At 46.6% G+C, this 13,739-nt stretch overlaps 1 protein-coding gene across 1 annotated transcript; it reads left to right on the top strand.

Moving 5' to 3' along the window:
* The first annotated feature begins 2,943 nt into the window (after window positions 1-2,943).
* Window positions 2,944-13,521, top strand: LOC130911016 (uncharacterized). Its single transcript, XM_057828737.1, has 3 exons — window positions 2,944-3,363; window positions 3,624-3,729; window positions 6,862-13,521. The coding sequence occupies exon 3, from the start codon at window positions 7,045-7,047 to the stop codon at window positions 10,975-10,977; it is 3,933 nt and encodes a 1,310-aa protein (XP_057684720.1). The 5' UTR covers window positions 2,944-3,363; window positions 3,624-3,729; window positions 6,862-7,044; the 3' UTR covers window positions 10,978-13,521.
* Window positions 13,522-13,739: the final 218 nt, after the last annotated feature.

Genomic DNA, 13,739 nt, shown 5'->3' with positions numbered 1-13,739 from the left:
AACAAAAACTGACAACCTTACATTGGTCTTAACAAGGAGCAGCTGGATCCAGCCATGTTAGATGATTCATGTCATATACACTGGTGCCCCTAGAGGGCAGTGTATCTATCCAAATCAATAAAACAATGCCAACAGTTTCAAAACAAACCATGACAACGCCACTCTAATAAACGAGTTAATCGATTTAATCATTGCAGCACAAGGTAACGGTACAGTATTGGCCGATACCACACAGCTGGGAATCTGTATTGGGAGCTGAGACATTGAATCGGTGCAACACTATTATTTCCAAAAGAAAAGAAATTGTTCTGATGTCACAGCCATGATGTCACTGTGTATGCGCGCATCTCCTTTTAAAGAAGCTGAGCCTCATGCAAACTTCAAGACTGAATAAAAACGATCAATCACTGTTGTCATCGAGCGGGTGGACGTGTTTTGTCTTTTTCAGTTGCGAAAGTGACAACCGGAAAAGTTTCATTGGTGTCAGGATGAACCTCTTTTGTGAATGTGCGTGTGTGTGTATGTATGTGTGTGTGTGTGTAAACCATGACCATGTGATATTTGTAAGGCAAAGCTACTCTGCATACCTCAAATTTTCAACATTTCGGAAATCCCTCAAATGTCTTTCCAAGACGCGAAGGCCTCACGTGTTTTTCTCCTTTTGGTTTTTTAAAAATCATAATGTTTGACAATTACGAATAAATCCTTTGAAAGCTTTGTGGTCTTTGAATTTGTACAAACCACTGACACCTTGTTTTAGTTAGCGTTAGCCTAATAAAGACTTGGAATCTCATTTTAGGCACATATTTATTTATTGTCATCATCATCGGGATCATTGACAGTTACAAGATGAAACCGAAGAAAAGACAAGGGCTGACGGGAGAAGCATATGCTTATCAAGTCCCGTCCCCTTAGACCAAGGACGCACAATCAATACATGGTAGAGTACGCATTAAATATAGAGGTACATGAACAGCTTTTTTTTTTTTTCCCACATGAAATTTTCTTCCCAAGCAGTGCTGGATGTACTGCGATTCTTCATTTATTCCATATTCTTGTAGCTTGGCAGCTACCTGTAGTGGCACTGTAGCGTTAGCTCCTTCAGTGGCTTGGGCAAATGATCTGGGCTTCAGTTGTGATCCAGAACTGATGAGATCATTTGCGCGTCTGCCCCGGTCGAGCTCATCCGCAAGAAACTCCAGCCTTTTGATGCGAACATCTCTCTCCTCGAACGCCTGCTTGAGTTTCTCGTTTTCAGCGCGCAGTAGCTGGAGCTCTTTCAAGATTTCGTGATTTCTCCTTTGAATTTCATGATTTTGCCTTTGAAAAAGTCAGTCAAGAAAACCTACAATTTTTGGATAGATTATTTTATTTCATCCAAGTCGTCAGATTTTTTCGGTGCCATACTGGGAGTCAAGCTTTCAGGTTGGCCCTGAGCGCTTATCAGCTTTGATAAGTTGCTTCGGGGAGAGAGCTTGGAAGCTTGGGAGCTTTTTTCCGCCGTTACCGTTACTTACTCTGAATAAATTGAAGAAACTACCAGCCGTAGCGAGTCTACTCTGCTCTGTTTATTTGTTCATCAAAGACTTGGAGTGCGTTCAGGTTCGAGAATAGTGCACGTACTTCTTATGACTCCAGGCTGTTTGTTCCCACTCATTCAATTAGACAATGCTTTCCGAAGCTTGCTAACGTTTCTGTGTTTGCTACACCTGAATGCTAGCCTCGTTCCCACCCTCCACTGTCAGCCAGCAAGAATGATGCTTCCATCTTGAGGACGGCAGACGCTTTGAGGGTGACGGGAGGAGTAGGGGGACGAGGCTACCCGAATGCACCCCCTGGATAGATGCGATGGAAGTGATTGTGATTGGCTGAGGGTTAGAGTCATGTGTCATGGTAAGCCAATCAGAGCCGGTGTTTTCACACACAAACCGGAACAGCATGTGCGGCAAACGCACACACGCAAAACAGATGCAGAGGGATATGATGGCAGAGCATTCAGAGGAAAATTTGTCCTTTACGAGGTGGAGATATAAACACTATTTCAAGTTGGTCAAAATTAAAGGAAAGAACGTGCACGTAAAGTGTAATTTATGTCCCGGGGCAAAGCTTTTGTCGACATTTGTGGTAAGCAACTCACTTTATATTGTTTTACTATTGACTTTTGTTAACAAAATACTTGAAATACAGTAGGCTATGTCTACTTGACCAGTTGTCTCAGGCTGTAAGAGTTCAATTTAATTTATTAAACTCTCTTTATATTGTTTACTGCTAATTGTTATTATATTGTTTTAATGTTTATTTTTGTTGCACTTCAAGTGTAGGATAAATCTGTTGCTGGTGAGGTGCAATAAATATTCAAGGTTCTATAACACAACTACCTGTCTGTTCTTCTCTATTCAACTGACTCGAATACTTCTCAGAAAATTTCAAATTCTTTGACACAACAATTTCTTTTTAAAGTAACGGAAATCGTTACTTTTCTTGGTAACTAGTTACTTTTGCTATAGAGTAATTCAGTTACTAACTCAGTTACTTTTTGGATGAAGTAGTGAGTAACCATAATTACTTTTTTAAAGTAACGTGCCCAACACTGGTAACCATACCTTCACATAGTACTTTATTTGATTATTTTTTTGTGAGATACAGAGCGTGTCTGTGATCAGTGGACAGGCCTGAGACGGTGAGAGGAAAGCAGGTCAAGCCCTAGGAGTACAGCAGTTTCAAATTCAACCATGCCAGAAGTCTGCAGTAATTCAAAGTATGGAGAAACAATTGGTATTTCTTTTTGTGGATTATTTGGAAGAACATTTTTTGTGCAAGTAAATGCATTTCTCAGAAATTTCTTTTTTTTTTTTTTTTTTTTTTTTGTATTAGAGAAGAAATGTGGCACTGAGCGTCAATCTCGAGAGGACGTGCGGTGTGTAGGCTACTCAGGCCGGAACCAGCGCACCTCGCACAGGAAGCGACCATTTCATGGCTCCGAGGGGGGAGGACTCAGGACTGACTCCTAGCCGAGCGAAAGTGCAGCGACGCGGGGCGGAGAGGTGAGCGCCCCCACCCCTCTCCTCGGCTGCAGAAAGCCGAACGCGCCAGGCGGGAGAAAACCTGATGGAAGGCGGCGTTCTTGCGTGCTGGCTAACGGCGTCGCGGAGCCCCGAGACAATGGCGGCGCCGAGCGGCCCGCAGCGTTTTTGTTAGCGGGGTCCGAGCGGACGCCAGGCAGGCCTAGCTCGTCGCTAGCTCGGGCTGGACGAACTAGGTTCCCCGCCCCCCAGCGGACACCTAGCGGAGACCAACGCCAGTTTCGGCGCTTATGTTGGACTATTTAAATGAATTTTTCCCCCTCTTGGCAAACATTTTAAGGTGAGAATGTTGAGAAAAAAAAAATGGAACAATATTTTTCTTTCCTGCAGCGGAAGATTAGCTTGCTTGCTAGCATCACGCTAATCGGTGGCTAACCACTCGGCTAAAATTTTAGCATTACCATCGCAGATTCTTGCCTTTTTTGGTGCTTTTTCGTAACTTAATTGTTGAGTTACACTCTTATTAGATACGTGTAGACGTACAATGGTTATACGTTTGTCCATTCGGGCACTTATTTTGCTGTTTTGATCGACATTTAGCACGCTGGATGCTTGTTTGGATGCTGTCTATGGAAGCGACAACAACCTGAGAGCTGAACCGCCTCTCTGGAAACTCCGGAAACAAAATCAACCTCGGACAAAGCAGGTGAGATGCAAAGACACGTCTGGAGATGTTCCAAATTATGTTTTTATTAGCTAGAAACATAAGAACACCAGTGTTACTGAAAGGGTTAAGCAAGGATGCTGTCACTCTGGTGATATTTGATTGACAGCTTGTCATTCTTTACAATTGGGCGTCCATTTAATACATTAGCATCAACTCATTAACTGCCAGGACGGCGATAGGCGTCCATTACATTTGAAGTTGGAAGGTTGGTAGTTAATGATCATGTTTCTCATCCATATTGACTGGTAGCAAAATTAGCAGATTAATTTTACAAATTCATTGGTTCACAACAATATTATTAAGTTATTAGCTGCCATTGACAATGCTAGACATCTAATGTATTAGTATACTTGTCTAGTCGTCTACTCGTGATAAATTCATTTGACTGGACTAGCAGCATTAGAATTCCTATATTAATATAGGGTTACAGCTATCTTTGATTTTAGTAGTCGATTAATTGATGAACTAGTTTGAATAATTGAATAATCGGATAAGATACATAGGAAAATTAAAATACATGAGCTGAGCCTCACATGGTATAAAAAATAAATAAATGGGGACCTACATCATGATAAAGTATCTGAACCTTTTGAAATTTCTCACATTTCTGCATAAAATCACCATCAAATGAGATCTTTGTCAAAATCACACAGATGAAAATACAGTGTCTGCTTTAACTATGTTTTCATATTTTGATGAGGATAGCATGCAAACAATGACAGAAGGGGGAAAAATAAGTAAGTGAACCCTCTGCCTAAGGAGACTTAGAGCAATTGAAACCAATTTTTACCAAACAGTTGTCAGGTGTGTGCCCAATCACTGATGAGTGGTTTAAAGCTGCCCTGCCCGCAATAAAACACACCAGTTAAGAAATGTCTTGATGAGAAAGCATTGCCTGATGTGCATCATGGCTCGGTCAAAAGAGCTGTGTTAAGACCTGCGATCAAAGATTGTTGATTTGCATAAAGCAGGGAAAGGATACATAACCATTTCTAAAAGTCGGATGTTCAGCCAGGTTGATTTACAGCTACAGGAATCGTCTGGTTAAAGTTATTGCTGCCAAAGGGGGGCGCACAGGCTATTAAATGTGATGGTTACTTACTCATTACTTACTTATTTTCCCCCTTCTATCATTGTTTGCATACTATCCTCATTAAAATATGAAAACCTATAAATGTTTGGGTGGTTTTAGTTAAAGCAGACAGTTTTTTTCATCTGTGTTATTTTGACAAAAATCAGATCACATTTGATGGTGATTTTATGCAGAAATGTGAGAAATTCCAAAAGGTTCAGATACTTTTTCATACCACTGTAAGTACAACAAAAGAACAATTGTCTAACTCACATAGCAAAAGTCTGTTAGCTTAAATGCTATAAAATGGCAATGTTTTTTTTCCAATGCTTTTAACAAATGATTCAAACACACATTCCAACAAAAAAACGGCTGAATATACCAATAAACTAAATTAAGAATGCATTTTTAAAAAATTACCTCGGACAAAAATGTTGGTCTCAACAGGGAGCGGCTGGATTCAGCCATGTGAAATGGGTTAAGTCGTATTCACTAGAGATGTCGGGTCCGATCACGTCATTTTCAAAGTATCGGAATCGGCAAAAAAAAATACTGGACATGCCTTTTTTTAATATATATATATATATTTTTTAAATGTTTTCTAATTGTATTTAACGTTACAGACATAATGTGTTACACTCCTCCAGAGTCTTTAGTTTAGGGTTATCAAATTTATAGCGTTAACGGCGAGAATTAATATTTTTTACATTTATCACGTTACAATATTTAACGCAGTTAACGCATGCGCTGCACAACCCACTCACGCATTGTCGCGTTCAATCTATAATGGTGCCGTTTTACCCATACAGTATATAGAGCTAAAAGGCAGCGTAAAATGAGTAGAGAGAATTTTGGCAGCCTTTGGAGCCTTTTTTTAAATGGCTAAAGCCTTACAATCCCTCCCCCAGCGATTAGAATAATCGTGGGAAGCAATGTGGGGAAGAAAGGTAGTAGTTGATCTTTTTCTTAACATTCTGTTATATCCCAACATAGAGAAGATATATCAATTGGTACCACGACGCACAGTCATGGTTGCACTTCCCATCATGCATTTGGGCAGAACAGTTAAATGGCTACAGTATCATTTACTGAAAGCTCAACAAATACACTAGATGGCAATATTTAGTCACAATATACAAAGTCACATTTATCCTTTAAGAATTACAAGTCTTTCTATCCGTGGATCCCTCTCACAGAAAGAATGTTAATAATGTAAATGCCATCTTCAGGATTTATTGTCATAATAAACAAATACAGTACTTATGTACTGTATGTTGAATGTACATATTCGTCCGAGTTTTATTCATTTTTTTTCTTTATTCATTTCCAAAATGTATATGATCGGTAAAAATTATCGGGAATGATTGGAATTGAATCAGGAGCAAAAAAAAAGCAGTAGGATCAGGAAATATCGGGATCGCAGATACTCAAACTAAAACGATCGGGATCGGATCTGGAGCAAAAAAACATGATGGGAACAACCCTAGTATTCACTGTTGCCACTAGAGGGCAGTGTATCCACCCAAATCAATAACATTAAATGCAAACACTTTCAAAACCATTACAACGCCACTTTAATTAAACGAATACTCGAATCAGCAAACTTTGAATCATTTTTTCTAATGGAATCACTCGAGTTGATCAATTATTTGTTTCAGCACTAGATTCATTGCAAAATTAGTTCGATCAGAAAATTCCTGAACAGATGAATCTAACAAAATTTATCGGTTTCTTGCAACATTATCTGACAGATTAATCTCATTAATTTATTTACTGCTAACGATCATGTTTTAGTCCCATTGATGGCGTTGGACGACCAATCCATTTTGACTGACTTTTGGATTGGATGTCTATCACTGTCAGAGGCAGCCAGTGATTTGACTTAATGAGCCGAACCAAATTTAATATTCATCTGCAGCTCACACTCGATGCGTAAAATCCAGTTGATGGCGGGAAAGTTTCTAGTCTCGAAATATCGGTCTTAAACTCATTTAAACGTAATATCACGCTGATGTGTTGTTTTGCTTGTGATTCTGTAGACTTCCAGAAGAGTATAGCGGGAAGAAGATTGGTTGTCATCTCCCACTTCAGTCCATTCGACGGCACTCCTCATGAGTGGAGCAATCTGAGTCCTCGCCAGCAGAGCAAATGAGACATTGAGCGTTGAACAGCGTGGATTTTTCTCCCCGAGGTTCTCGCGGGAAGCGCTGGGCCGTCGGGAGATGTTCCAGTTCAGCAAGTACCCCATGGAGATCCTGGAGATGCTGAGTGGACACCAGGCGCATCAGTTCAAGGGACTGGGCTTGGACCGGCAGCTGAGCCACCAGCAGCAGGTCCAGCTTCAACACCAGCAGCAGCTCCAGCAGCAGCACCAGACCCCTGCCGACACGTCCGGTGGTCTGCTGTCTGGCCTGGGCCTGGGAAGCCTGCCCACCTCGCGCGGCAACGCCTTTGCGGATTCGTCCTCCCTTTTCGCCAAAATGAGCGCCCCGCCCCCGTCCATCTCGCACCAGAGTCAGTCCACGTCGTCGTCTTCGTCCGTTCACGGCTCCAGAAAGTCCGGCAAAATGAGCGGCGGAGGCGGGACGGGCGGCTCCTCGTCGGGTTACCCGCAGTTCCTTCGACCGTTCCACCCGGCCGAGGCGCTGGCGCAGGAGCAGCTGCACTCGGGAATGGGGCGCTTTGACTTTGGAGGGGGCGGAGCCGGCGGCGGGGCCGGGGTCCTGCCCACGCCGCCCCCGCCGCTACACCCTGGACTGTCGGTGCCGCAGCCCTCCCCTGGCCCCTCGGCCTCCTCCTCGTCTACCTCCACCTCCGTCTCAGCGTCCGGGAACCCCCCCGGCGGTGCAACGGTCCCCCTGGTGGGTCAGTCAGACCCGCGCAGCCTCCACCAGCAGTTCAGCTGCATGCTGGCCGCCAACCAGTACTTCCTATCGGGGGTTCCCACCAACAGCAGCCTGGAGCAGTTCCTGGTCCAGCAGGGCACTCACAACCACTTGGGCTTGGGTCTGGGCCAGGGCGCGGCCGAGTCCAATTCGTCTTTGGCCCCTCCCCCAACCCTGCACTCCTCCCACGGACATTCGGCGCCACAAGCGCCTCAGCAGCAGCAGCAGCTGACCCCCCACGCCTTATCTCACCCCCACAGTCACACGCACCATCCTCACCCGCTGCACCCGGCCCCCCAACCTGCCCCCCTTGGGGGATTCGATTTTCAAAGCATTCCGGTGCTGTCGTCCAATCAGATCGCTTCCCTCATGCAACAGGAGGCGGGCCTCCCTTTGCCCCTCCCCCTCCACTTGTCCCTCCCCAAAGATGAGGCCGCCAAGTCAGAAGGCTCGTCTATGTCGCTGTCGGGCGGCGGTAGCAGGCGTAAAAAAGCCATGGCGGGCTACCTCCCGCAGAGGAAGGCGGAAAGTCACGCACACGCCCCCTCGGGCGCTCATCGCCACGGCTCTCCCGCCTCGGGCTTAGTGGGAGGGGCCTCCGGAGGCGTCGGGATGAGCGAGCAGCACTCGTCTCTCCTCTCGTCTCCGTCCCAACACGCCTCGTCCTCCGCCGTCTCCTCTTCTTCCTCATCCTCTTCTTCTTCCTCCTCCTCCTCCTTGTCGGCCCCGCCCTCCTCCACCTCCGCGCTGGTAGACGTCGACCAGCACTTGCCCAAATCCCTAGAAAAGCGGGGCGCCGGTTCGTCAAGCCGACCCGAAACGGAGTCTCTTTACCACTGCGGAGAGTGCGGGAAAACCTTCACGCATCTCTCCAGCTTGCGGCGGCACCTGCGCAGCCACGGCCTGACGCCCGAAGCCCACGGCAGAAAGTCAGACTGCGCCTCGCCGAGCCCCGAGCGGATCTTCTGCTGCGGAGACTGCGGGAAACGGTTCAAAAAGCGAGGGCACCTGATCCAACACAGCGTCACGCACTCTGAGAACCGGCCATTCGTCTGCAACATCTGTCAAAAGTCTTTCAACCGTCGCGAGTCGCTCACACGGCACGAGAAGATCCACGACGAAAAGCCCTTCCGTTGCCCGGCGTGCGGTCGCTGCTTTCGCGAGAGCACCTCCCTCCTCAACCACGCCGCCTCGGGCGCTTGCGGGAAACCTCCGCGAAGTTCTAAAAACCGCACCGTTAGCTCTGCCAACCCAAGCGGCGCAGTGAAAATGCGCCTTCCCAATCAGAACTCTGTCGTTCCCGCCGATAAATACACCGGAGACTACGCGAGTAACCGCTACCCCGGGCAGGCTTCCTACGACGACGACTACCGCCGTTCACAGGCGTCGTCGCTCTACTCGCCGGACTCCGCCCTTTCTGGGGACTTGAGCAATCAAACCCTTCGAAAGGCTCCTTTAGCGCCGACCCTTCACCCCCACCCGCAGAGTCAACAACAACAACAACAACAGCAGCACCACCAGCAGCAACCGCATCTTCCTCTCTCCTCCCTATTGGACGATTCTGAGGACGAAGTCACCAGCAGCGCCATGTCGGCTATCGCGGCAGCAGCGGCGGCTTCGTGTGACATTACCGCGGAAGGCAGGGAAGGAGAAAGAAGGGACATCATCGGGGGCTTGCTGGGCGGGTTGGGCTTCGGTAACCTCGGTGGACAGTCGACCTCGCCTAACATCAACGGCTCCACTGTGCCGTTGTCGCACCACAGCCAGCCGCACGCCAAGCCCCGACGGCCGCGCAAACCGCGAGAAAAGCGAGACCCCAACTCGGCGGTCAGGCGGCGGCGGAGTCCGGCGCCCCCGGGCGACGGCTCGGAGCGGCCGTACGGGTGTCAGCTGTGCGGCAAACGCTTCCGGCGGGCCGAGACCCTGCGGCGGCATAATCGGGTCCACACGGGCGAGAAGCCGCACGCCTGCGACGTCTGCGGGAAAATGTTCCGAGAACCCTTCCATCTCACCAAACATCTCACAGTGCACTCGGGGCAGAAGAACTACAAGTGTAACCTGTGCGGGAAAATGTTCGCCTATGCGCAGAGCCTCGTTAGACACGGCAAGCTGCACAGGAGAGGCGAGATCGACAACCAGGGACGGAGAATCAAAGGAGCCGCCGCAGCCGTGGCACGCGTCGCCAACCAGGAAAACTCTGACTTCTTCTCTTCTTGCTCCCAAGAAGAGAAGTCCCCCACGTCGGGGACTCCCTCGCAGCGGCTCTACACCTGTACGGTCTGCTGGAAATCCTTCCGCCATTATTTCCACCTGACGGCGCATCAGCAGACGGTGCACGGCGGCGGCGTGGGTCTGGAGAAATCCTTTCGTTGCGAAGTCTGCGGCAAATCCTTCGCCTACTCCAACAGCCTTGTGCGCCACAAGCTCTCGCAACATGGCATCGACCGCAACGGTCAGAGGGCAGTCCAGCAGCAGACGCCCGCGTACTCGCCCGCCTTCTACGACTCCGGCTACGGCGGCACGGCGCACCAGCAGCGAGCCCCGGAGCCGGCGACGCCGCAGCAGGACCCGCGAGACCCGTTTCTTTACCGACCCAAAAAGCAAGAAGGTGGCAGAAGACGACGCAAAAAGAAGCGACGGGTGGTGATCCACAGTATCATGAGGGACGGCAAGCTGGTGGGCGTTCCGCTCAGCAAGGAGACGCGCAGGAAGTTGATGCTGCTGAGGAAGAGACGGGGCCGGCTGTTGGCGCAGATGAATAAGAAGAAGCTCCTGGCGCAGCTGAGGGTACGCGGAGGAGCGGCGGCCGTCAGATCCTGGTCCGGTGGAGCCGTCAAAGTCAGCGGCCTGCTGTCCATGGACATCCCCGTCAAGCGCTTCCCCTGCCCCGTCTGTCCCGGCGCCACTTTCGCAAGGAAGGGCTTCCTGCTGCTGCACCGTGGCGTCCGCCACCTGTCGGGGCGCCGCGCCCGCCTACGCTGCCCTGTGTGCGCCAAGCGCAGCACCAGCCTCTTCAAGGCCCTCCGGCACCGAGGTCGCCACCTCAAGCGCGACGCCTTCTGCTGCCACAAATGCCGCCGGCGCTTCTGGAACCCGCGGCTCTTAGAGAGACACAAGTTCTCCTGCCGGGCGTCCGCTTCGGCGGGGCGCTGGGCCGACGGCGTGTCCTGGTCGCCGTCATCGGACGTCGAGCGCTCGCCGGTCCGCCTACCTCTGCCGTCGCCGGTTCCGCACGAGAGGTCCTCGGTTCTCGCCGATTACGCTCACTAAAAACTCATTTGTTCGTTAGCTTAGTTTGTTGTCACTTTTTTTGTTTTGTTTGTCCCTAAAGATCGGAGTACTGAGCGGCAACTTTTGAACAAAAGGGAGAAAAAGAGGAGGACTGATGGGACTCCTTAGCTTCCAAAACCTTCTGCGAAGGTGCACGACCGCCGGGTCGTGTTATGAATTGAGTAGCAACTATAACGGTTCCAAGCAGGTAGATACTTGCAGTTTAACTCTTTGGCCGCCATTGACGGCTGCGCTACAATTTGTAGATTAATCCCAAAATTTGACACGTTAAATCTATTGGCTACTTCAAATAGTCGCAAAATTAATTTCAACCAAATTATAGCTCTCATCCTTTGAACACAAAAATCTTGGACAGATTAATCTATTTTTTGTTTTGTTTTAGAATTAAGATTCATCGCGGAATAAGATTAATTGTACAATTTGTTGTTAATCTGTCGAGTTCTTTCAGTAATTACAAGATGACTTTTACAGACTAATCATTAACTCACTCACTGCTAGCCGTCGACCAATACAGGATTTTCAAATGCCGGAGCCAAGACCGATATCTAAAAATATATAATGAAATAATATAAATATCAAATAATTAAACCCACCGGGACATTCTGAAGAAATGTAAACAAGTGAGAGAATTTAAGAGAATGCTCGTCATGCTAAAGCTAATGCTAACATGAATGCTACGCTAACGCTACGAGTTACATTTAGAGTGTAAGGATCACTCATTAAACGCCTTAAAAGGCTAAATCAACATTGCAAATCTTACAATATTAATAAACCAGGAAAACCTGAAGCTTCCTATAGCAGCCTGCCTTCAAGCTGCTGCAGGGTCCTTCCGGTGTCCCACCGTCAGTCAGCGGCGGCCACAGTTGCCAACATAGATGCCTGATCAAAATCCTTTTTTTATCGCCTTTATTATTATTATTATTTTTGTTATTCAGCAGATGGTGCATGTTGGAAAGTCCATATATCGGTCTGCCGATATATTGGTCGACGTCTACCCACTTCCAATGATCACGTTTCTGTGCCATTGACAGCAATAGATGCATAATCCATTAAAATTAAAAGTCATAGATTAATCTCCAAATTCTCCCATCTTTTATGAATACATTCGTTGTCAATGATCATATTTCAATGCCAATGACGTCAGGAGACGTTAAACCCATTTGGCCATTTAGTCATAGATTAATCGCAAAATTCTTCAACAGAAATTATCAAATTTACAACTAATTGCAAAACTATTCAACAGACTAATCGTTAACTCATTCGCCGCCAACCATGACGTTTCAGTGCCATTGACGGCAATAGACGTCCGATCCATTTGGACCTCTGTCAATGACAGCCAATGAGTTAAAACAGAAGGCCAAAACACAGCAACTGACTGACAAACGGTTTGTGTAACATGTAAACACTTGTGCGTCTGCTCGTGTACATTTGTGTGTATTTTTTTTAACAACCACTCGTTGCGCTCATCCAAATCCTCTCGACTTCCCAGCACAGTTCAGATGCCTTATTATTATTATCATTATTTGTTGTCATATGTTGCGAAAATGGGGAAAAAAGTGACGTGACTGAAAAGGATTTTTTTTTTTTTTTAAAAGTGGACTTTTTAAACGAGCCTTCCAAACAGATTCTGTAGAAATAACCCGGAGTGTATTGATATAATTCCCGATTCTATTTTATGATATATTGCTGTTTTTTAATCCCCTGGTATCTTTTTCTTCTGTGTCGGTATTGTGGGGGTCAGGGTTGGGGGGTGTCGAGGTGAGTGTCCACTTCCTGTTGTTTCTTCCGTGCGACACTTTTTGTAACTCAAGCGTGCACACTTAGTTTAGCTCCTGTTCACATTGTTCTGGGTTTCAGTACAACTAAAACATGTAATATTATTGTTATTATGAGTAAATAACTATGAATTTCTTTGCATAAAAAGTGACTTGTCGAAAATCCCGCAAATACAATTAAAAAACGGCAAATTGAAGCGTTGTTTGTTTTTTTAGGGACATTTCTAGATGCGTCCAGTCCATTTGGACTGGCAGTGTTGACCCGTAGATTAATCGGGAAAAATAGATTATTGAATTACTCAATAAATTAAAACTCCCATTATCGTAATTTTCGGACTATAAGGTGCAACCCACTAAATTTGACACGGAAACGGCATTTGTACATATGGGATATTTACACCAAAAGATATTAACCGGTAACACTTTATTTGACGTCATGAGACTGTCATAAGACTGTCAAATTTATGACATGACACTCATGAGCATTAATGACTGCTTATGCCAGATAACATTTAGTGTCATTCGGCAGATTATCTTACTTTTGAATGGATGTAAAAGATCCAAGCTGTACATAAATGGAGTTGGCGACAAAACTTGCTGGATGACACTTAATGGCATCTTCCATAAGCATTCATCAATGCCCGTGACGGTGTCATGTCATTATTATGACTGTCTTACGACGCCGCTGTCAAATAAAATGTTAACTATTCACCCAAATAAGCTGCACTGGACTATAAACTGCAGGATTCAAAATGAGGGGAAAAAGCAGTGGCGGTAAAAAAATTACGGTACATGCCACTGAAGGCGACAGATTTCCATTTAAATTGGGACTGGCCGTCCATGCATAACTTTAGTGCCATTGACAGCGCTAGATGTCCAATTCGTTTTGACTGAGGAGAGGAGTGTCCTGTAAGAGTGTTTTTTTTTTAATTTATTATTTTTATCGTGCATGAAAGGGTTACGAAC

The sequence above is a fragment of the Corythoichthys intestinalis genome, chromosome 22 (genome assembly GCF_030265065.1).
Source record: "Corythoichthys intestinalis isolate RoL2023-P3 chromosome 22, ASM3026506v1, whole genome shotgun sequence".
Classification (NCBI taxonomy): Eukaryota; Metazoa; Chordata; class Actinopteri; order Syngnathiformes; family Syngnathidae; genus Corythoichthys; species Corythoichthys intestinalis.
This window is presented reverse-complemented; position numbering and strand designations above follow the sequence as displayed.

Coding starts and splice junctions, on each gene's coding strand:
- LOC130911016 (XM_057828737.1), top strand. CDS start 7,045: ATGTTCCAGTTCAGCAAGTACCCCATGGAGATCCTGGAGATGCTGAGT.